This window comes from Anolis carolinensis, chromosome 2 (genome assembly GCF_035594765.1).
Source record: "Anolis carolinensis isolate JA03-04 chromosome 2, rAnoCar3.1.pri, whole genome shotgun sequence".
Lineage (NCBI taxonomy): Eukaryota > Metazoa > Chordata > Lepidosauria > Squamata > Dactyloidae > Anolis > Anolis carolinensis.
The window spans coordinates 4,905,060-4,929,891 of record NC_085842.1 but is presented as its reverse complement, the minus strand read 5'-3'; the positions used below and the strand labels follow the sequence as shown (position 1 = coordinate 4,929,891).

The following is a 24,832-nucleotide window of genomic DNA, read 5'->3' as shown; positions in this document are numbered from 1 at the left end:
TATTTTTCCATGAAGAAGAGCTCACATTTATAACAACAAAATGAACATTTATTATATACTGTAAAGTAGTTGTCATCACAAACCAGCATAACCAGACAAACTATGAATCCTATCAAGAATTTCTTGTTACTACCATTATTTACATGTGCAACAATCTATGGTACCTCTTGCAATTTAGGTTTCACAAGGTTTCCACGCTGATTTCTCTCTATTCTAGTTTCAATGTAGTCATGAATGATGAATAATATAATATACTATAATAATAATATGATAATATAATAATAATATAATGATATACAATATATTAATGAGATAATATAATATAGGATATAATAATAACAGAAAATGACAATAATATGGTATTAATAGGATAATATAATAATGGGATATAATAACAGAATAGCATAATAATATAATAATAATAGGATAATATAATAGAATAATAGAATGGAATAGAATGATATAAAATATATTAATAGGATAATATAATATGGAATATAATAATAAAACAGAATATGCTAATAATAATAAAATAATAATATGATAATATAATAGAATAATAGTATAGAATATAATGATATAAAATATATTAATAGGGTAATATAAAATGGAATATAATAATAACAGAATAATAATATAATAATATGAAAATATAATAGAATAATAATAGAATAATAATATAATGATATAATAATAATAGAAAAATATAATATAATGATTTAAAATATATTAATAGGATAATATAATAATGGGATATAATAATAGTAACAGAATATGATGATAATAATATGGCAATAGAATAATAGTATAAAATAATCAGTTTCATGGCATAGGATTGGAATAAGGATGAGAGGAGAATCCCTATGCGTCCTGTACCTTTAAGAAACAGAAAGAGCAGGACGAGTGGAAAGCCCTCTTCCTTCCCTCCCACCCTCCCTTGCCCTGGCGCCAGGAGCCAATCAGAAGCCTTGGGGGCGAAGGGAGCATGGCCAGGACGGAGACGGAAGAAAGAAACGGCAGCGCAGCAGCAGCCACGGAGGCTGGGGAACAGGCAAGGCAAGGCAAGGCCAGCAAGCACTTTCTCTCCCTCCCTCCCTCCCTCCGGTGTGTATGAATGAGTGCTGCTTCTGCCCTGCAGCCATGCTTCCCAATGGAACGCTGCTGCAGCCTTAGTTGCTAGGTCTTACTTTCAGGGGAGGCAATCCCCCCAAACCCCTGCTAGGTCTTATTCTTTGGGGAGGTCTTATTTTCGGGGAAACACGGTAGTTGTGGGGCTATTCATAGCAAGTGTGGATGAGTGAGTGGCTAGTTGGTTGATGTGGAATTAATGCAGAAGCAGTGCAAGGCTCAACTATGTAAGTCCTCCTATCTCCCAGTTATATCATTTGTTTCAATGTATTCCTACTACAGTAAAACCTCTCCCCAACTTCTTAACCAATAGTCCATATATTTATTTATAAAACTCCCCTTCTAATTTCTAAAGTTTTGTGAATGAGGTAAGACCACAATATCTTATTTTTAGTGTGAATTTTTCCGCGTCAGAAGCGACTTACAAGCAACTACAAGTTGCTTCTGGTGTGAGAGAATTGGCCATCTGCGAAGACGTTGCCCAAGGGATGCCCAGATGTTTGATGTACTATCCTATGGGAGGCTTCTCTATTTATTTTATTTATTTACAGTATTTATATTCCGCCCTTCTCACCCCGAAGGGGACTCAGGGCGGATCACATTATAACACACATAGGGCAAACATTCAATGCCCATAAACACATCAAACAGAGACTGAGAGACACACGCAGAGGCAAGTTAACCTTCTTCTGAGGGGATGTTCGATTCTGGCCACCGGGGGGAGCAGCTGCTTCATCATCCACACTGACGGCACTTCCTCATTCCAGGTCGTAAATTAGTTAATCTTGCCTCCCCACTTTATAAGTGGTACCTTATCTCCTACTTGATAGATGCAACTATCTTTCGGGTTGCTAGGTCAGCAACGAGCAGGGGTTATTTTTTATTTTTAATTGATGGGTGCTCACCCCGCCACAGGCTGGCCTCGAACTCATGACCTCATGGTCAGAGTGATTTAAGGCAGCTGCTCAACAGCTGCGCCACAGCCCGGCCCCTTCTCTAATGTCCCTGCATTGAGAGCTCCCCAAATTCAAACCGCCAACCTTTCGGTCAGCAGTCCTGCTAGCACAAGGGATTAACCTATTGCGCCACCAGGGGCTTTTTTTCAGTGTGATAAAAAGTTTATTTACAGTTTAGAGTGAAACTGAAGTTTATGAATTAAGGACAGCAGAGAAATTCCTCCTCTTCTTTCATTTTTTTTCATGCCATCTGAAATGGATATAGTTTCTTGATTTCATTCCTTTATGGAGAGACAGAAGATTAATTTCCCTTTGTCAATTCATTCTATCTATCTGGAGTTTTTCATTCCTTTTCTTTTTTTTCTCTGATGGTCAAAGCTTGTTGTGATAATGGGAGAGTCAATTATCACAATACTCTTAGAAGACCAGGTGGTTATCATTATTTAAAAAGAAAAGAAAAGGCATCAATACATGACAGTCTTCAGATTCCAACTGATTAGGGCAGCTAACCAGTGTCAACCCTGGTTAGTACTTGCATGGGAGACCATCAATGAATATCGTTTGCTGTAAACAACATATGTCAGAGGAAGAAACCGGTAAAACTACCTCTGAGTATTCCTTATCTAAGAAAATTTTATGAAATTTGTCAGAGTAATGGTTAATGTAGTGAAATGTTTAACTCATTGTTTCAATGTGTGTGTTTGCCTCAGTAAGCATTCCAGTATAGGAATGGTTAATTGCATAGAGCAATGATTTATTGCCTAGAGAGACAGGAATGCAGCCTCCGTTTTGTGCTTGCATAGATGGAAATAAATCACTAGTATGGAATGTGGGAGGTGGCAACTTTTGCTGATAGCCAGGCTCATCAGTCGCCATTATGTTCTGCTTTAGCATAGACGTGTGTGTTAGCTTCTCTTATGTAAATGGCTGTATATAATCAATAAAAGGCTTTGAACTGCCAAAGGCTTTGATGACAGCTTATTATTCCGTGGGACTGGACTGAAAGGCCATGTCTTCAGAAGTGGAGCAATTGAGATGGAGAAGGTGATATCTCGATTGATCTCCCACACATCGGCAACCGGTTATCATGCCAGCATGCACACACATCATTCCTAAAGCTTGTGGTAATCTATGTATCATGTAAAAATACATAAGTGATCACCCTTCTTGCAATCTGAAATCCACCCAGTGGAAGCCAACAGACAACTTGAAGACACACAAACACCTCATCCTTAAAAAGCTCATGGAAATTTATCTACATATCTATCATCTGAAAAAGACATGAATTAGAATTTTTCTAGCAGCTTCCAGAGGAACTATATATTTTTATGTTGAATCTTTTATATTGTGGAATTATTTTTAAATTGTAAGTCGCTTGGAGCACTCTGGTGGAGAGCGACTAATTAAGAAATAAAGTGAAGTGAAATGAAGTGAACTATATAGCACTTACTTGCACAAATGACACCAGCATCTTCTTCATGAGTGCAACTGTGTTCTTCCAGTGCATTCAAGTCACAGTAGCGGAAGGACATTTCATTTCCTTGACATTCAGCATCAAATAGCCAGATGGGGCCATATCCTGCTCCCAAGTGAGCTCCTCCAGGGGCTGCCAAAGCTTCTCCACAGTCAAGCTCCCTGCACACAACCTGGGCACTCTTCAGATTCCAGCTGTCATCACACACGGTTCCCCATGTCTGGTTGTGGAGCACCTCAACTCTCCCAGAACAATAATCTGGATCACCTATCAGTTTGACCTCTGTTGGGTTTTGGAAGAATTAAATATAAGTTTTAACACACAGTCCTAAAGCACAATCACTTTGGAAAGTTTGGAAGCCTCTGCTTGAAAGAGAACACAGTCTTCCTCTCTTCCTTCCCCTCCTTCTTTTTCCTCTTGGAAGAGCTCTTCCCAGGAATGAGGCAAAGGCAAAAGGAGAGCAAGGGGGGGTGGAGAGGAAGGCTGCATTTTCCTGAAAACTACCCCCCCACAACCCTCCTTTTTGTTGTGGTAATCTCTTAGCAGTTAGACTCAATTTAACCCTCTCTGGGGGAGATTCCACCAAAATGCAGCAGAGTAGCAAAAGCAAAGCTTTCAAATGCAACAGTTACTTACACGGGGTGAGCAAAGAGAAGCCTTTCAACTTAGGATGGCAATGGAGTGCAGAGTCTCAGTAAAAGTTCAAAAAAGGTATTTATTCAGGTAAAAAGAATTCCATTGTAGATAGAAAGGCTTGGGAGCTGTCTAGTCTACTCTAGACTGGTTTCTAAGGAAAAATAAGAAAGGAAAAATAACAAACATCTAAATAGTTACATCTTGCCAGGAGAGACAGTGAGATGCTGCTTGTTAGCTAGAAGAACAAAGGGAGAAGAGAAACCAAAATGGTTCCAACCTCATGGTCCAGTTGATTGGGGCCATAAAAGACATTCTGACCAATGAGAAGTTAGTGTCCCTGGAGATTCACATTTCTACTGACTTCAAAGTAAGGGATGTGACGTAAACAGGATAGAGGGAAACACAGTAAAGCCTATCTAGGCATGCTTTGGAAATGGAGAAAGGATTCTCTCAATCTAACTCTATCATCTATCTAACTGCATCTAGACTTGAGTAGTCCAGGGTGATTCCCAACACTTTTCCTTTTGCCCCCAGTTCTTGTTAGGCTTGCAGATGGGCATGAGAGCTGTTTTGGAGGACTTGGTGGGGATAGGGGCAAAGCAGATGTTTTCCCCTAATCTGTGCCAGAAAACAGCTAGGGATTTTACAATTTGGTATACACCCAAGGCACTCCCTTTTGGGTGTAGGCCGTGAAAGGAAGCCCTCACCTATGGTTCAATTAATTGAGGTGAGGGTGAATGGAAATGGCCTAGGAATGGGGAGAATCTGACCTCAATAAATCCTTGGGGCAGACCTCTCTGGCATGTTTCCCTTAAAAAGTTGCCCAGGTTAGTTCAATAGGGGACCGGGTGTTTTGCCCTAATTAGCCAAGGAGTAGGCCAGGCAGGGACAGCACCTCGGCTTTATCCACACCAAGTTCATGTCACCCTTAAAATATCTACAGTTATGAAATTTTATTAAGGTAACAGTTAATAAAAGTTGCCCATAGTCCAACTGATAACAGTTGTGTGGTCTCTTCTTTTTGAGGGTTGGGGGGCCAGTGGGGGCCTCTCATGGCTTTTGAGGGTAGCTTGGGACACCAGGAAGCCCACAGACTGGGTGGTTGTGGGCAGCTACCATCGTTGTGGGAGGTCTGGTTCCTCTCCTGTGACTCTGCCACCCAGGGAGACCCCCCACTGTGAGCACATGACTCTGGTGGCTTTGCTAGCAGGTTCACTGAAACACACAAGCCCCCTCATCATGACTAGGTGACAATCCATCAAGGGGAGACGGAACAATGCCACATTGTGAAGTTTTCATTTCCCCAGATCATATAAGAGTCATTACTATTACCCAGACAATGACAGGTAGAGGTCATTTTCACACTTGCCATTTGCACTCTAGACATAAACTTTGCCTTCATGACTTTAAGCTCATCAGGCCTTCTTTAAAAGTCCTCATAGAATAAAATTGAGTTCATGTTTTGCCCCACTCAGAGGGGTGGCCTTCACTCCAAATGGAGTAAGGTTGGGGCCAAGGCAGGCACTCAAGGAAATAAAATTGGCAAGTGGCCAGAGTCATTTAATGGTGGCCTAAGTTTATGGTGGCCTAAGATGTATCTATGGGACCTAAATATCCTAAAGGCACTAGATCTCATCAAATCTTGGACGTTAAAGAAAGTCAGCCCTGGATAGGACAAGTGCCCAATATATATCAGAGGAAGGAATGGGCAAATTGTCTTCTGAGTATTCCTTGCCTAAGAAAGTCCTATAAAATTAATGGGGTGACCATAAATTGATAATGTTACTTTCCCAAGGTCACCAACCAGAGATATTTGAACCTGGTCTCCTGGAGTCGCAATCTAACATTTAAACCAATGCACTGATTACCTGAACATATAACAGCAGCAGCTTCTCCACCAACACAGTTTTTCTCTTCAATATCTCCCCAAAAATGTAAAGTTAGCCTGACGATAGAATGCCCTCTTCCAAAGTGAGATCCTTTTGGGGCTGATAACATCTTTCCACATCCCACTTTCATGCAAACAAATTGGGCCTCATCCGACTTCAGGTCCTTGTCACAGATGGCTTCCCAATGCTTATTGTAGAAAGCTTCAACTCTCCCAGAACAGTGGCTTGACCCATTGACCAATCTGAATTGGCCTGGAAATATGAAAAACCAAAGTTATTTCTTCCCCTTCCCCTTCCAGGCTCTCTCTGGTCTCTGTTTCTTCTATAGGCAGAGAACTAGGAGAAAGGGGTAGAGAATCAGGAGAATGGTTTGTATCAATTCCCCTGGTTCAGTCACATCTGCATGGATATCAGGGCCGGCCCAACATGGAGGCCATGTGAGGCGGCCGCCTCGGGCGCAGGTCCCCGGGGGGTGCCATCAGGCTCCCCCCCCCCAAGCGGGGACCATGGGCTCGCTCGCCGGCGAACAGGAAGGCCTGTTCGGCGACGAGCGAGCTCTACAGCATGGCTGGCTGGGCAAGGCCAGCCAGGCCAGGGCGCACTGGGCGGGAGGCGGGGCACCGTCAAGGCGGTACCCCGCCTCCCGCCCAGCGCGCCCTGGCCCCGCCTCCCACGCTGCGCAAGGAGAGAAAAACAAACTTGTTATACATCTCAGCCTGATCACACAGGCCCAGTACTCATAGCAGTCAGTGGATTTGTGATATATATTGCTTATTCATAGCTACAAAGATCTCTCCTGGGGCACTTCACTCTACGCATCTAATGAGAAAGATCACTTTGCACCCTTTCTCTGCTTTTGTCTCTCTTCACTCCATTGTCTGAAGTCATATCCTATACTAAAAACTCACCTGTGCACTCTACACCGGCATCCCGGCTGTGGTCGCAGTTATACTCTTCGTGTGGGCTTTGGGAGCATTCACTCAGGGATGCCTCTTCTCCCGTACAGTTCACTCCCTTCAGCCAAATGGGACCAGTTCCTTGGCCATAATGAGCTCCTATGAGTACTTTTGAGGCATTTCCACAGCCCAACTGTCTGCATACAACTTGAGCATCATGTATGTCCCAGCTGGCATCACACACAGTCCACCACTCCATGTTATGGCTCAGCATAATCTGCCCAGAGCAGTCATTTGGCCCATTAATCAGGAGGACCTCTGATATGAAAAAAACAAGATAATGTAATGCACCCATATAGATACAACAGTTAAAGGAATAAAGAGCATCAATCTAATGTTAGAATTTGTTTCTTCATTGAGTTTATTCTTAAACAGTTTAGCACATGTATATGTATAGCATGGACTATAGTAGAAGAGGAGAAATACTTCGGAATATTTCACAGATTGTTTGATGGAAGTGTGCATGAATATGTCCTCACCAATGCCCTATTGTCCCTTCCCAAAGTAAGCAGACATGCTTTCAACCTTCCAGTTGGCAGAAACGCATCATTCTCCCTTCTTCGTGAGGGTTTTCCTATCAAAACAGTTTTTCAGTTTGTATTTTAGACTTGGTAAATGATTAGATTAATCCTCTCAGGAATGTTTAGGGCTGGGCTGGGCTGGGACCTGTAGGCAGGGGCAGTTCAACCATTAGGCAGACTACGCGGTTGCGGAAGGCATCATGAGTCGTAAGGGCGCAGCCTGTCTCCCTCCCCCTCCCTGGCTCCCCTGCCCTTCGCGGGAGTGGCCTGGTCTAGTTATTATGCCTTGATATTCTGGGTTATATGGCACACAGCCATATAACCCAGAATATCAAGGCAGAATAACCCACAATATCTGCATTAAACTGGGTTATCTGAGTCCTCACTGCCATATAATCCAGTTCAAAGCAGAGAATGTGGATTATCTGCCTTGATATTCTGGGTTATATGGCTGTGTGGAAGGACCCTCAGGGCTCTTCCACACAGCCATATAACCCAGAATATCAAGGCAAAAAATCTCACAATATCTGCTTTGAACTGGGTTATCTGAGTCCACACTGCCCTATATCCCAGTTCAATGTTTGGTGCTAAATTTACAAAAATAGTAATTCCTACATAACATTACCATGTATTGAACTGCTTTTTCTGTTGATTTGTTGGAAAACATGATGTTTTGGTGCTTAATTTGTAAAATCATAATGCAATTTGATGTTTAATAGGCTTCCCCTTAATCCTTCCTTATTATCCAACATTTTCACTTATCCAACGCTTTTATTTTTCAGTTATTGGTTTTGGGGGGGAGGGTGTTCGCTTACACTTGAAAATTACCTAGGGCCAGTCCTGCCTGTGGGGCCTGTATAAATCTATACATAAAAACATGTAATGTGCATTTTCCCATGCAGTAAACAACAAAACGACTGAACCAAATCACACCAAATTTGGCCACAAAAGACATAGCCATCTAATCAATGTTTTTCAATTTTAAAAAAACCTAGAAAAATAAAGTTCAAATTACAGAGTACAAAGAAGAGCCATTCTCACCTGGCTGCCAGTCAGAAGGATAGGCGCCTCCCCCTTTAGGCCTCACTCACTTTGTGTCCTAGCAACCCTCTCAGACACAATGGATGAGGATCCACTGGGGCCTCTCCCATACTGCCTATAAAATACAGATTATCTGATTTGAACTAGATCATATGGCAGTGTAGATTCAAGGCCCTTCCACACAGCTATATAACCCAGAATGCCAAGGCAGATAATCCACAGTATCTGCTTTAAACTGGATTATCTTGAGTCCACACTGCCATATAAAGGGGCCGGGCTGTGGTGCAGGCTGGTAAAACAGCCTGCTGCAATAAATCACTCTGACCATGAGGTCATGAGTTCGAGGCCAGCCCGTGGCAGGGTGAGCACCCGTCAATAAAAAATAAAAAATAGCCCCTGCTCGTTGCTGACCTAGCAACCCGAAAGATAGTTGCATCTATCAAGTAGGAGACAAAAAGTGGGGAGGCAAATTTAACTAATTGGAATGAGGAAGTGCGGTCAGAGTGGATTATGAAGCAGCTGCTTCCCCGTGGCCAGAATCGAACATCCCCTCAGGAGAAGGTTAAATTGCCTCTGCGTCTGTCTGACTGTCTCTGTTCTATGTATATGGGCATTGAATGTTTGCCCTGTGTGTGTATAATGTGATCCGCCCTGAGTCCCCTTCGGGGTGAGAAGGGCGGAATATAAATACTGTAAATAAATAAATAAATAATCCAGTTCAATGTGGACTTTATAAAGTAGAAGGGGCCTCATATAATCAAGTTCAAAGCAAATAATATAATATTATAAATATAATATAAAAAATTACTGTGGTATAATAAAACAGATCAATATAATTTCTAAAATCAGGACAGTAAGTAAAGAACAACACTCTGAAAACAGGGGAATTCAAGACAGGAAACAATCAGGGCCAGCTAAGACCTCCCAACAAAGGATCCCCCCAGGAAGGAAGCTGAGAAGGTAGAGAAGTAGTGTGTATTACCAGGGTCATTATTATTCGGGACTGGCCTATCTTCGTGACCGCATCTTCCCCTACGAACCTGTGCGATCTCTTACATCTTCTGAGGAGGCCTTTCTCTCGCTTCCTCCCCCTTCGCAAATGCGGTTGATGGGGACGCGGGAGAGGGCCTTCTCGGTGGTCGCTCCCCGGCTCTGGAATTCCCTCCCCAGGGAGATTAGATAAGCACCTACTCTAGCTGTCTTTCGGAAACAGTAAAAAACATGGATGTTTGGTTGTGCTTTCAACTAGACAAGTCCGTTATATAGTCCGTTATATCTGGCCCTTGCCTGTACTGAAATCTTCTTGATCATTTTATAGCCAATTTCCACCTCAGAATCACCTTCCCCTTTTATGCCTTCATGTATATTCTATCCTGATATAGACACTTTTTATCAGTCTTGACTGGTGCCCATTCATGTCCTATATTGGACTTTTTACTGCATATGATGATTGTTAACATTTTGTGTTTTTAATTATGTTTACTTAATTTATGGCTTGTTTAAATTTCTTACTATGATGCTGTTGGTTAACTGATGATTTTATGATGTCAGATGTGATCGTTGGGCTTGGTCCCCATGTGAGCTGCTCCGAGTCCCCACTGGGGGAGATGGAGGCAGCATGCAAAAATAAAGTTATTATTATATATTATTATTACTATTATTATTAATATTATTATTGTGTTGCTATAAACCATAAAAATGAACACAAACTGGTTCCAAGTGTTAAAATACTCTAAAAATCAGAACAGTAAATAAAGAACAACACTCTGAAAACAGGGGAATTCCAGACACGAAACAATCAGGGCCAGCTAACACCTCCCAACAAAAGATTTCCCCAGGAAGGAAGCAGCCAGGCTTTGAAGTTGAAAAGCTATTACATGCTAATCATTCTGGCTATTTGCAGCATTCATACTTGCCTCCAACAGACAAAAAAAGGAACAACTAGAAATCTTGTATATTCACAAGGTTTAGCAAATAACAGACTAACTACCACCAACTCCTCAGTACCTTATTTCCCATACCACCACATTTTACCACAGCAAGGCATGCCGGGCACAGCTAGTATGCTATAAATGTAGATCTTGTTATTAGAGGAGGGGGACACTTTTTTGAGAACATTGTCAAAGCTTTTATGAATCAATTGTGATTGGTATTAACCATTTGTCATGCTCCTTTGTTGGTTTATACTGTCTTTTATATGAATTTTAAATGTTTTAACTGTATTGATAGTTAAATATTTTTAAAGAATAGCTTTATAACACACATACATATATACATACATGAACTGAGAGAGCCACAATGTTAGTGGAGCTTATTTATTAGATTACTCTTTCAGGAGTGAATTTCCCTTCTGAGGTGTAAATTTCTCTCACTTCCTATTGTCTCACCTCCATTCGTAACTATGAGTCATTTGTAAGTTGGATGTTTGTAACTTGGGGACTACCTGTAGTTCTTTCAATAAAGTCTTTTATCACTGTGAAAGTTACTCTGTTCCTGAATTGCTTAAGCTCAGTATCTCTACTGCTAGCACTAGAAGATTCTGATCTGCTGCCGCTGCTGTTACTACTCTACCATTATGAAATGGTTCCTCCTTTTTTTTCAAATAACCCCAACATAAAAATGCGAATAATAATGACTGCCCCCCCCCCCACCAAACCATATAACCCAGAATATCAAGGCAGAAAAATCCCACAATATCTGATTTGAAATGGGTTATCTGAATCCACACTGTTCCGTCTCCCAGGGGTTTGATTTGCATTTTCCCATGATTGTAGGGAATAGCACCCTTTTTTGCATTTTTTCCAGTGTTGCTGCAGACTCAGCAGCACTCTGATAGTTAGCCATTAGCAGAGATCTGTAACCATTCTGAAAATACTTTGCTGCTGAAAGCTTGCAAAGTATCCTTTTGTTCTTGAGACCGCCCCTTTTCCTGGGGATGAAATCTCCATTTTGAGAAGCCTTTTTGCTTTTTACAGAAGAGAAAAGAACTCAGATGTGCTTGTGTGGCCAAGCCAGGCCAGCTCAGACAATCCATCGTAAGTACTGACCTCCTGCCTTTGAAACTGGTGCTGAGCATAGAAAGGGAAAGACCTGCTCTTTCTAAAATAGCAACTCAGCACTGGGGCAAAGAATATCCCAGGATTTCTTTGCCATTGGAAGAAGCTCTAATTACTTCGTCTCCAAGCTAGCTTTGAGCTTAGATAGTGAAAGACCTGCTCTTTCTGATATAGCAGCTCAGGGCTAGGGTAGAGAGGATTTCAGGATCTCTTCGCCTTTGGAAGAAGTTAACCCAGCAACTAAGGGGGAAAGCTAGAAAAGAACGTCTGCAAGGTTTTATAAGTTGACTATTTGTATTTGTATCCTCAACAATTTGTGCCAAGTCTGCCAAGGACTTTGAAAAAATAAAATCTTGTTTGATTGTTCAACTTGAAGTGACTTTGGTTACTGGGGTTCCTGAGCAGTTACTGAGGCCCCTGCAGTTCACCCGGGCAAAGATAGAAGCACATCTTAAAGCTCTAAAAGGAGCCTGGGTGTGACGGCATACACACTGTTCAGAGTCATTTGGCAGTACTGAATGATTTATGTATTTTTACTTCTGATGTCCATGGTGGAGTAGAAGAGCTGAAAGGCCAAGAACAAGCCATGAGAGTAAAGATAAGGATCCACCCAGAGGAAAGGTGTTTTTACCATACATCTAGGGAACCACTGACCACATAGGGAAGCTGATGAAGAAACACAACCTACAAACTACCTACAGACCCACTAACAGAATTCAACAAATGCTACATTCAACAAAGGACAAGAGGGATCCTCTCACCTCTGCAGGAGTCTACCGTATAACATGCAACTGTGAACAAGTCTACAGAGGACCACCAAACGCAGCAGCATTACCCAGACATGAGTCAAAGAACATGAAAGGCACTGCAGACTAACTCAACCAGAGAAGTCAGCCAGAGCAGAGCACTTGATGAACCAACCTGGACACAGGATATTATTTGAGAACACCGAAATGCTCAATCACTCCAACAACTATCATGTCAGGCTACACAGAGAAGCCATTGAAATCCACAAGCATTCAACAGAAAGGAGGAAACCATGAAAATGAACAAAATCTGGCTACCAGTATTAAAGAAAACTCCAAAACCAGAACAGTAAATAAGGAGCAACACTCTGAAAACAGAGGAATTCCAGACATGAGTCAATCAGGGGCAGCTAACAACGCCAAACAAAGGATTCCCCCAGGCCAGGATGTGAAGCTTGGAAGGCTATTTAATGCTAATCAAGGTGATTAATTACAACATTCACACTGGCCTCTAACAGACAAGAGTTCTTTTCCCTACCCAGGACCTTCCACAGATATATATAAACCTTCCTTTCTTAGTTTCTTCATATACCTCACAACCTCTGAGGGTGCCTGCAATAGATGTGGGTGAAACATCAGGAGAGAATACTTCTGGAACATGGCCATACAGCCCGGAAAATGCACAACCTAGCTACCGTGTTTCCCCGAAAATAGGACAGTGTCTTATATTATTTTTTGCTCCCAAAGATGTGCTAGGTTTTATTTTCAGGGGATGTCTTATTTTTCCATGAAGAATAATTCACATTTATTGTTGAACAAAAAAATTGAACATTTATTATATACTGTACAGTAGTTGTCATCACAAACCAACATAACCAAACCAGACAAATTGTGACTCCTGTCAAGAATTTCTTGTTACTATCATTATTTCCATACACAACTGGTATGTACATTTACCAATCCTGCATGCTCTGGTGTTTTGTTTGGCGTGCGCTGGGCATGCTTCCAAACAAAAACTTTGCTAGGTCTTACTTTCGGGGGAGGCCTTATATTTAGCAATTCAACAAAACCTCTGCTAGGTCTTATTTTTTGGGGATGTCTTATTTTTGGGGAAACAGGGTAGGAATTTGATTGGATACTTTATCTGTCATGCTGCTGGAGAACCGGTTTGAACAGGTTTACCTCAGTGAGAGTGTGTATGCTGACTGAGCACTGCCTGGAGACTGCCTACTCTAGAGGCCTTGCTATTTCTGAGGCACTGAAGCAAATTTATGGACTGAAAAAGGATTGTTTATGACTAGTGATTTCTGTAAGCAATCAGAGGGACTATTGTAATACCATTGCCCTGTTGATCTCTTGAAGTTAGTAAAGCTCCTGTGTTATTTGTTCTACCATTCTGAGTGGTGCGTCATTACCCTGCAGGGTGATTCTGGGTTCACAGGCACACGTAAGAGCTTCCATTTAACATCAGCAATCCCCAACACACACTGCCGTATATTCCAGTTCAAAGCAAATAATGTGGGGTTTTATTCAGCTGTGTGGAAGAGGTCTCAGTTTACATGTGGGAGCAGTTGATGATTATTTCTGACATTAGGGTGGGTTACAATGTTTTTGACATTTTTCAGAGGAATCATCCAGCCATCTGGATGGCACTCAGGTTTTGTTTTTTTTGTTTTTTTGCCAGAACAATTAAAGGTTATAGAAGATAAAGAATCTCAGCCTTACCATGATTATTTTGGGGACCAATGAATCTGATGCAATCTTCAGTAAGTAAAACTTGTGAAAGACATGTACCTGAACACTGCACGCTGGCATCCTGGCTGTGGCTGCAATTGTGCTCTCCCCAGCCTCCCTTCTGGCACTCCTTCAGGGATGCTTTTATTCCTCTACAGTTGATGCTCTCCAGCCAAATGGGACCAGATCCTTGTCCATAGTGTGCTCCACCCAATGCTTTGAAGGGCTTTCCACAGCCCAGCTCCCTGCAAACCACTTCAGCATCTTCTAAATCCCAGCCAGCATCACAAATGGTCCCCCATGTGTCATTGTAAAATACTTCAACCCTCCCTGAGCAGGGATTTGTGCCATTCATTAAACGGATATATTTATGAGAAATTGGATCTTTAAGACAAAAAAGATAAATGTAGTACAAGATTAATGGTGATTATAGAGTTCTGAGCAAAATATTTGTTGTTAGCCTTCACTAGACTATAAACTCTGAATCCATTGGTTTTATCAATCTCTTGATGCACCATTCACCAATTGACTGTAAAGGCCTACTCTAATTGTAAGTAACTGACAGGATGACAGCCATTATTATGACTTTTGATCCAAGAGGTTAATATGAGGATTCCTGAACCCCAAATACTGCCAACTTAATGTAGCTTCATGTTTCCTCTGTAGTAATAATAATTACAATTTTATTTCTCACCCACCTCTTTTCATGGCTCAACAACACTGCTAAAACACATAATCAAAACACTTAAACATTTAAAGGTAAAGGTAAAGGTTTTCCCTGACGTTAAGTCCAGTCGTGACCAACTCATCTCCATTTCTAAGCCGAAGAGCCAGCGTTGTCCATAGACATCTCCAGGTCATGTGGCCGGCATGACTGCATGGAGTGCCGTTACCTTCCCGCCAGAGCAGTAGTATTGATCTACTCACATTTGCATGTTTTCGAACTGCTAGGTTGGCAGGAGCTGGAGCTAACAGCGGGCGCTCATTCCGCTCCTGGGATTTGAACCTGGGACCTTTTGGTCCACAAGCTCAGCAGCTCAGCGCTTTAACATGCTGTGCCACCAGGGGCCCCAAACATTTTTTTAAAAAAACATTTTAAAACACTCCATAAAATACACACATTAAAACATATTTTATAAAATAAAAATTGAAACACAAAAAAGAAAAGTTAGACATAGAATGAAAGTTTAAAATTGGTAATTAAAACTGTCTGGGTAGGCCTGCCAGAAGAGATTGGCCTTCACTTGTTTTGTAAATTCCGACAGCTGATCTAGCTGTCGGAACTCTACCAGCAGGTCATTCCACAGTCTTGGGGCGGCTGATGAAAACGTCCTTTGGGTGGTGATTGAAGGTCAGTTTCTGGCAGGCTGGAGTAGACGCCCCCAGATGACATTAATGTTTGAGGTGGATTGTATGGGAGAAGGCAACCCTGTAGGTAATCTGGACCCAAACCATGTAGGGCTTTCAAGGTCAATACCAATACCTTATACTTTGCCCAGAAACTAATTGGCAGAGACCTGGAGCCATGTACTAGATTTACATGATTCTTCTGAAAGTCATACCCCAGTCCTTGGGTATTTGGCCATATTTGTCAATGCAGGTAAATAGAGATGCAAGGATAGGGGACCAAAAGTCCAAATTGTTCTTGATGACCTCAGGCGGGATTGCATCCTCTCCTAGTGCCTTTCCCGGTTTATGTTGGGCTACTAGTCTCTCTATTTCTATGGTTGTCACCGGTGGCCAAGAGGGAAGGCTTTCCATTGATGTGTTTGGACATACATATCTGCCCGCATTATCCGAATAGGTATCCCTGTATAGTAGGTATGTCCAAAAAATCGTTTTGAATCTTATATCAGATTGATATCAGATTGTTCTCGCTTTTTGAGACACATTCTGATACGTTGTCTCACGGCGCAACCGGCAATGTATTTTGAACCATCTTTGGCCCATTCTCTAATTGTCTCTTAACGTTTCGTTAATTTTTTTCCTCCAAAAAATGTTTTAATATATATTTTAAAATATTTTTTAATGTTTTTTTGTTTCTGAAACCTACCTTGAATGGGAGCTTAGTGCAGCCTAACATGGCTGCCGCTCCCCGGCCAATCAGAAGCTTCCACGATGGATGCAAAGGTGGGGGCTAGGGTCCTCTGTGTCCACGTGGAAGATTGCCATAAAAGCACATTGTGTAGCCCGGGCAAGCCATTCTGGACTGGGCTTTGCGCAGAGAGGGTGGTGGTCTGCAAATGGAGAGCAAGCAAGCAAGCCGATTTTTTTCATCGATCGGACATGCCTACTGTATAGTTCTTGAAAGTATACTTCCCAACTTGCTGGCGATACTTGGTAGTCAACTGCAGTTTGATCCCTGCTTCGTATGTTAGATGTAATGTGCCAGAAAGTGGTTGAATCCTTAGCCTTGACGGCTTCTATGAGCCGCTCCCAGTTGTTTTTTATGGCCTCTTTCTTCTTGCACGTTAGTAGTTGTTTATATTGTCTCTTTTGCAGCAGAAGGTATTGTGCAGCAGTTGGAGTGGAGTTGAATTTAAAACTCTGATAGACAGTGGAAAGCGCTTTTTTAGTGGAAAGACATTCCTTATCAAACCATGTTTGGGATTGTTGGTATGGTTGCTGCTGTAGCTGAGTCCTCTCTGTATTATTGCCCCGGCTTAGCTGACTTTGGAGCTCTTGGACAATATTTCTGTAAGTTTCCATAAGTGCATTGGCGTTTTTGGCTGAGATCAGAGAGGTACGAAGGCTCATAAGTCGCTCTGTTATTCTTTTATTCACGTGTAGGTCCACTTAACCCGTTTATAGAATAAGCTGCAAAGGTAGTCTATAGGATTCTGTTAAATGGATTTCCTGGGGAAAACCATGTAGATGGAGTAACACTGGGAAGTGATCGCTCTCAGGTTTGGGCATGATTTTTGGAGCTTTTGCAAAGGGGATAAGATCCCTTGAGATAGCTACATAGCAGGGGTCCCCAAAGTACGGTCCGCGGGCCACATGCGGCCCATCAGAGCCATTTATCCGGCCCCCACGGTGGTGGCTCCTTCCTCCTCCACCAAGAAAGGTGTGTGTAGTGTGGAGAAGGAGGAAAAGGTGCATGCCTTTCTTGTCTCCATCGCCCCACAGGCACCTTTCCCACTGCCGCTGCCGAGGAAGGGCCGCAGGGGCGAGGAAAAGGTGTGCGGCTTTCCTCCCTCACCCCGCAGGCAGCTTTCCCGACACCAAGGAAGGGCTGCACGGGGCGAGGAAAAGGCATTACTCCCTCGCCGCGCAGGGTGCTTTCCCGTTGCTGCCACTGAGGGAGGCAGCAGGAAAGGTGCGCACGGGGTGAGGGAGGAAAGGTGCACACCTTTTCCTCACCCTGCGCACACCTTTCCCGCTGCTGCCGCCAAGGAAGAGCTGCACGGGGTGAGGAAAAGGCGTGTGACTTTCCTCCCTCACATCGCGGGCAGCTTTCCCGCTGCCGAGGAAGGCAGTGGGAAAGGTGCACGTGGGGTGAGAGAAGAGAGAAAGGCGCACGCCATTTCCTCATCGCGCATGCACCTTTCCCGCCGCTGCCGCCGCAGAGGAAGGGCCGCACGGGGCGAGGAAAAGTTGTGGGCCTTTCCTCCTTTGTCCCACGGGCAGCTTTCCCATCGCTGCCGCTGAGGAAGGCCTGGACGGAACAAGGGAGGAGGGAAAGATGCGTGCCTTTCCTGCCTTCTCGCTCACCTCACACGCTCCTTTTCCTCCTCCTTCCTCACCTGGTGTGCGCCTTCCTGCAATGGAGGAGGCGAAACAACAATGGAGGCATGCCTGTGGTAAAAGGTAGAGGGCTCCCGTTTTATCTTGCCACACAGGCTCCCTCCTTTGCAGCCCTGTCGTGGATTCATTTTTCTTGAAGGCTAGCAATCTCTTCCAACCCTGATTTTTAGTGTATTATTATTGTTGTTGTTGGTCAGGGGTGCTTTATGTTTTGGTTCACAAAGGGAGAAAAGGGTTGGACTCTATGGCCCAAGGGGTGTCTTCCAACCATGTTTATTATGGTGTTGTTGTTGTTATTATTGGGTGGCTATCTGTCAGGGGTGCTTTGATTATGGTGTGATGCACAAAAGCAAAAGGGGGTTGGAGTAGATGTCCCAAGGGGTCTCTTCCAACCCTCTTTATTATTTTGATGATGATGATGATTATTATTATTATTATTATTATTAACATTGAGGCTGTATTTGTTCCTTTTTTTGTTGGTTTTTTTACTTCAAAATAGGATATGTGCAGTATGCACAGGAATTTGTTCATAGTTTTTTTTAAAAAACTATAATCCGGCCCTCCAATGGTCTGAGGGACCGTGAACTGGCCCCCTGTTAAAAAAAGTTTGGGGACCCCTGTTATATAGTCTATAGTGCTGGTTTTTCCACCTGAAAAGAAGGTGAATTCACCTGGAGGATCTCCTTTCAGTATCCCATTTAATATTTATTTATTTACAGTATTTATATTCCGCCCTTCTCACCCCGAAGGGGACTCAGGGCAGATCACATTATATACATATAGGGCAAACATTCAATGCCCACAAACACATCACACACATCACACCAAACTTACACAGGAGCTTCATACAGTAGCTTTACACACAGCAACCTTCACACCAGGCCTTCAACCTTCACAACCTAGGGCTTCTCTCACCAGGCTGTTCTTATGAAAGCTTTTCACACTGAGGCCTCCTTCACACTGAGGCTTCTCACACTGAGGCCTACCTCACACTAAGGCCTACTAAGCTACAGGCACACCTGCTTATATTGAATTGCAACTTTTGCTGAGTCATTGCATCTATTTAACCCTTTCAGTGCTTGACTAACATTTTTGTAATTAAAAATACCTAGTTAATTTTTAATATTTCTGACAAATATATGGCATTATTGAATACATTTCCATAAATTACCTAGGCACACAACTTCAGTTTGTCTTCCACGTTTGCAGTTTCGAGTTGTCGAGCCTTCTAGTTGAGGACAGTCAATGAAAGTATCTTCTGGCCCTTCACACTCAGCAGCATGAAACCAAACAGGACTGTTTTCTATTTCAAAGTAACGAATTAATAGGGCTTTTCCACAGCCAAGTTCTTTGCACACAATTCTGGCAACATTCCTATTCCAGGGTTCACCACACAGAGCCCCCCACTGCTGGTTGTGTAACACTTCAATTCTCCCAGAACAATTGTTGAAACCATTCACCAATCTGATTTTTCTTGGATCTGAAATAGGAATAACTACTGTTACTTCTTCTCACCATTCCCTCATCAGAACTACAACATGGATGGTCACATTGTGATGGCACTTCAGAAATATTGCCAGAATGCATGCCCATCTCTAAATACATGGAACGTCTCTGTATGCATCAGGACTTGCTATAGGTGTGTTTAGTAGCAAAATAATAATTTTTTTACTACGCTTCATTAACTAAATCCTGGGAAAGTATCACTGCTTTCAACTTCAAAACCAGAAAATCAGTTTTGGCAGTAAGAAGTGAAGTGAAACAATATTTTCATCTCAATCCTGGTAATCCAATATTTTATTTAAGTCAAGATAATAATATCTATACTATGTGGGTGTGAAAATAGACAGTGAATAAAACTGATATTAAAACAGCACCTATTTGTTGGGACTGTAAGGCTGGAAAAAGGTCTACTGAGACTATAAACTGCCAAAAAGTCAAACTAATAGGTTCAAGAACAAATCAAGTCCGATATCTCCCTGAAGGCCAAGTGAAGATTGAGAAAATATCATAAAAGAGAGTTATTTTTAATTATGAATTTTAAATACATGTCCTGTGTTTACTGTATTTTACTTTGTTTTGTGTATATGTGTATTTTAAATGATGTTTTATGAATTGTTTTAACAATGTTATGTCCTGCCTCATGCCACAAAGATAAGAAATAAAATTATGATGATGATCTACACTCAAAAAATCTGTGTTGTAAACAAGCTTTTAGGCAGGGAGATTCCTTCTGCCAGAAGCCTAGATCTCTGATTACCGTATATACTCGAGTATAAGCCAACCCTAACGTAAGCCGAGGCACCTAATTTGACCACAAAAAACTGGGGAAACTTATTGACTTGTGTATAAGCCGAGGGTGGAAAATGCAGCAGCTAGTGGTAAATTTCAAAATGAAAATAGATCCCAATGAAATTAAATTGAGGCATCAGTAGGTTACAGATTTTTCAATATTTACCTATTTCAAAGAAAAACAGTAAACTAGCTTTGTAAGTGGAAAAGTAGGGTCAACAAAAACAATATGGTATTAACAATAACTTGATGATGATGATGATGATGATGATGATAACTACTTCATTTGTACCCTGTCCTATCTCCTCATGGGGACTCAGGCCAGCTTTCAACATCGTAACAGGCAAACATTCAATGCCTACATAAACAATGCAGAGCTAGAGATAGATCTATAATTATATATCCTAATTTCACATATGCATTTCCTCCAGAAACGCTTGCAAATCCTCTCTCTATAGATGTGCATTTCCCTCCAGCAATATTTGCAAGTCCTATATATTTATGCTTATATCTATCTAGAAATCTCTCTCTCTGTGTGTGTATGCATTTCCCCTGCAATATTTGCAAGCCCTACATAAGTATATTCATATCTATCTATCTAGACATCTCTCTCTCTCTATAGATAATTATATCTGTATAGGATTTGCAAAGACTTGAAAACATGTGAGGCGAAAATTCATATATAAAATAACGTATACACATAGATACAGATATACAGGTACATTGAAATCTCTAGATATCTATATGTTTATAGGATTTTCAAAGATTTGCAAACATATGAGGGGAAAATTCATATATAAAATGAAGACAGATAGATAGATAGATAGATAGATAGATAGATACAGTATAGTCTCACTTATCCAAGCTAAGTGGGCTGGCAGAAGCTTGGATAAGCGAATATCTTGGATAATAAGGAGGGATTAAGGAAAAGCCTATTAAACATCAAATTAGGTTATGATTTTACAAATTAAGCATCAAAACATCATGTTATACAACACATTTGACAGAAAAAGTAGTTCAATAAGCAGTAATGTTATGTTGTAATTACTGTATTTATGAATTTAGCACCAAAATATCATGATATATTGAAAATATTGACTTCAAAAATGGCTTGGATAATCCAGAAGCTTGGATAAGCGAGGCTTGGATAAGTGAGACTCTACTGTACAAATATAAAGGTACATAGGGATTGCGAATGCTTGCAGGGGGAAATGCCTATATATCTGTAGTAGAGATTAACAAATATTTCAGGAGAAAATGCTTTTATAAGACTAATGGATATATATATTATTCTTCCTTGCAAGGGCTTCTTTCCCTTTTCAAAATATTCCTTTGGTTAAGAGTGAGGGAGGCTTTGGAAAAGTAAACACTGATAAGGGAGGATAAGATGAGAGATAAATATTGCAAGCAACAGCCTCCAGGCTCCGATGCCAGCTTGACCTTGACCCGATTATAAGCTGGGGGAGGCTTTTTCAGCTCATAAATAAAGGCTGAAAAACTCGGCTTATCTTCGAGTATATATGTATCTTGAAGAAGTTAAGCCCCACTTTTCAAAGTACAAACTGTACATCTGTCAGGGGTACTTTGTGCTTTTCCTCTGTGGCAGGGGGTTGGACTAGATGGCCCATATGGTCCCTTCCAACTCTATTATTCTCTGAGTCTATGAATTAATTGTTGCATTTGAGAGTGCAATCAGTGCTTAACTACCTTGTTTACTTCACATGGATGGCGTCTTTAGCAAACTAGTTTACTCCCTATTGTTGCAATTTCCAAATCCTGTTTGAATCTAGAAAACAACTTGTATTGCAACTCCATTGTTTTTATCAAAGGATAAGTGAGACTCTACTGTACTTACAAAACGACAGTAAGGGAAGGAGGTCAATAATGAAAGAGAAAGAATGCCTGGTAGTATGCTGATTTATAGCCAAATGCTCATCAGCTGTTGACACCTCTGGCAATTACTCTGTTTTACCCTCAGCTGCTTAATTTGTAAAATCATGACCTAATTTGATGTTTAATAGGCTTGGCCTTAATCCCTCCTATTATCAACATATTCGCTTATCCAATGTTCTGCTGGCCCGTTTATGTTGGATAAGTGAGACTCTACTATAGTTGTAAATTGTAACTATAATAAACACTGAACCACTATGTGTTTGTCTTAGCTCAAGCATCTTTGCAGGCAGCTGCTTGTGAACTGCACAGGTAGGAGGAGAAGAATACAGCCCCACCAGGTTTTTTGGGGATATCTCCTTGCACCCATAATGTTTTGCTGGACTACTATTGCTATCTTTTTCTTCTTCTTCTAAACCAGCTTGATCTCAACCTGATTTTTTTCTTTCTTTGTGCTACTTTGCATAATTGTCTTTATGAAAAACTTCTAGTCTGCAAAATCCTGCACAGAGAATTAATGACTGGGAGAGTTTTGCCATCACAAAAACAGTAAATCCAGGCATTGCTCTTACCTACATGACTGATTGTATAACAGAAAAATGCTCAATAAAATTGAGGGAAGTAGGAAAAGTAGGAAGCCTTATTCAATCAAGGAAGTCTTGGACTTGAGTTTACAATAAATAAGCAGAACAACTAGTGACCCAGGCTCTTGGAGGGCTCTCCTTCACAAAATTGTCAGAAGTCAAAGTCAACATAACGGCAAGTAACAAGAATTATGACTTAGCAACCTAATAGTGTGGACTTCATCAGGCCAGCCAAGCTCTTACCATGAACTGGCCACTTGCAGAGAAGGGTCAAGTGTGTGTGAATATTGAATTAATGAATTTGAGGCCTCTTAATGCCATTGATTGTATTGCCATAAATATCTTAATAAATGTTACATGCACAGTATTTAAAACAAGATCCCACATTTATTGAGCTCTTATTTCAGAGTTCCTAAGGCTAGGACAGTTGTTTGCTCTGGATAATACAAAAGAACCAGTTACCAAGGCAGAGACCACATTTTGCAACAATCCAGCCTTTTGGAGGTTTCTCATTCATAAGATTGTCATAAGCCAAAGTCAACATAACGACAAATAACAAGAATAAGAACTTGGCAACGTGACACTATAAAAGTTCACTATTTTATAACATACAATCTTACCTGCACATTCCACACTTGCATCCATGCTATGATCACAACTGTGTTCTTTCCACTGCCCTTTGGGGCATTGCCTTAACGATTCTTCTTTTCCGGTGCAGTTTACGCTCTCTAGCCAGATGGGGCCAGTCCCTCTTCCAAAACTTGCTTTATCAGATGCATTGAATGGATTTCCACAGCCTAGTTCTCTGCATACAACTTGGGCATCCTTTGCATCCCAGTCAGCATCACAAACAGTTCCCCACCTTTCATTGCGAAATACTTCAACTCTTCCAGAACAGTGAGTAGAGCCATTCACTAGTCGAAGCTCTGGAGAAATAGAAGAGATACAGTTTCATACATATTTTTCAGTCCTAGTGAATTTCTTGAGGATCTCACAAAAGTGATGGGGAATCCTATCAACATACCTCTAAGTAGTATAATAAAATAAGATATATGGACATATACAACACCAATGTGTTCTTTGAGATTATTGATCAAAACTGCACATGAAGTGTTATCTGAATTGAGGATCAAAACACCTGCTGTCTGGATGCCCGAGGTGTCATGGTTTGCAAAGGCACTATGCTGTGTGTGTTAACTGGAAAATGAAGTGCATGAAGCTGATTGGCTGGGCCTGCAAAGATCTGGGGATTAATTTGATACTGTTTCTGTTCTGCTGCTGCAGAACCAGTTTGGACAAGTTTTCAGTTGCCGTCTGAATGCTATTTTGAGGCCTGTTTTGTTGCTGGGGAAAGAGGGAGAAGAACCAAGATTGTATTCTTCTCTGAAGCAGATTTGTGGACTAAGAAAGGAGCCCCTCAAAGTTCCCAACTGACAGTGATGTTTTCTTTTATGTGCCTGCGTGACTGCCATTAACGAGGTACTTATGAAGATTCATAAGTTTCGATAGAGTTTTGAAATTATGACCACTAGAAATTTGGAAAGACTTTAGAAACAAAGTGCCAATGCCCCCTATTTTTGGGAGAAGTTTAGAACCATTTTTATGGATCGCACATGCCTAATGTTTCGTGAACAAGGGTGCAACCAATTACAACCCCACAGAAAAACAGACTGTGCTATATAAATAGAACCTAATGCCAAGCTTCCAGGTCCTATGCTATATGCAAGTTCCAAGCCAAAGAGAGGGGCACTAAGAGAATTTATTGATAAAAATTTGACCCAGGGCTTTATTGAAGCAGCTAATTCCCCGTTGACGGCCCTGTTGTCTGCCCCAAACCCGATGGGATGCTTAGGTTGTGTACAGATTATCGCAGCCTGAACATGATCTGCACTTCCAATAAATATCCTCTCCCATTGACTAAGGACATGTTGGCTCATTTGGGCAAGGCTAAATTGTTCACTAAATTGGACTTCCGGGAGGCCTACTATCGAATCTGTGTAAAAAGGGAGACGACTAGAAAACAACTTATCGGTTGCCCCTTGGGGTCTTTCCAATATACAGTTATGCCTGTTGGCCTCAAGAGGGTTTCTCACGTTTACATGCCATTTGTCAATTAACTCTTTCATCCATGGCTGTATCAGGGTGTCTTGATTTAGCTGGATAATATCCTTATTTTTTCTGA

The 24,832-nt window shown here is 41.5% G+C and overlaps 1 protein-coding gene across 1 annotated transcript in view; it reads right to left on the bottom strand.

Moving 5' to 3' along the window:
* The window catches only part of LOC100553407 (deleted in malignant brain tumors 1 protein), a 126,964-nt gene that overhangs the window by 70,188 nt on the left and 31,944 nt on the right, over positions 1-24,832 (bottom strand). The window contains exons 9-14 of the mRNA XM_062974299.1: positions 23,271-23,576; positions 19,056-19,364; positions 14,198-14,521; positions 6,992-7,297; positions 6,063-6,335; positions 3,535-3,840 (exon numbers count right to left, since the gene is read on the bottom strand). Coding sequence (XP_062830369.1) covers positions 3,535-3,840; positions 6,063-6,335; positions 6,992-7,297; positions 14,198-14,521; positions 19,056-19,364; positions 23,271-23,576 — 1,824 coding nt within the window. The remainder of the gene's footprint in view (positions 1-3,534; positions 3,841-6,062; positions 6,336-6,991; positions 7,298-14,197; positions 14,522-19,055; positions 19,365-23,270; positions 23,577-24,832) is intronic.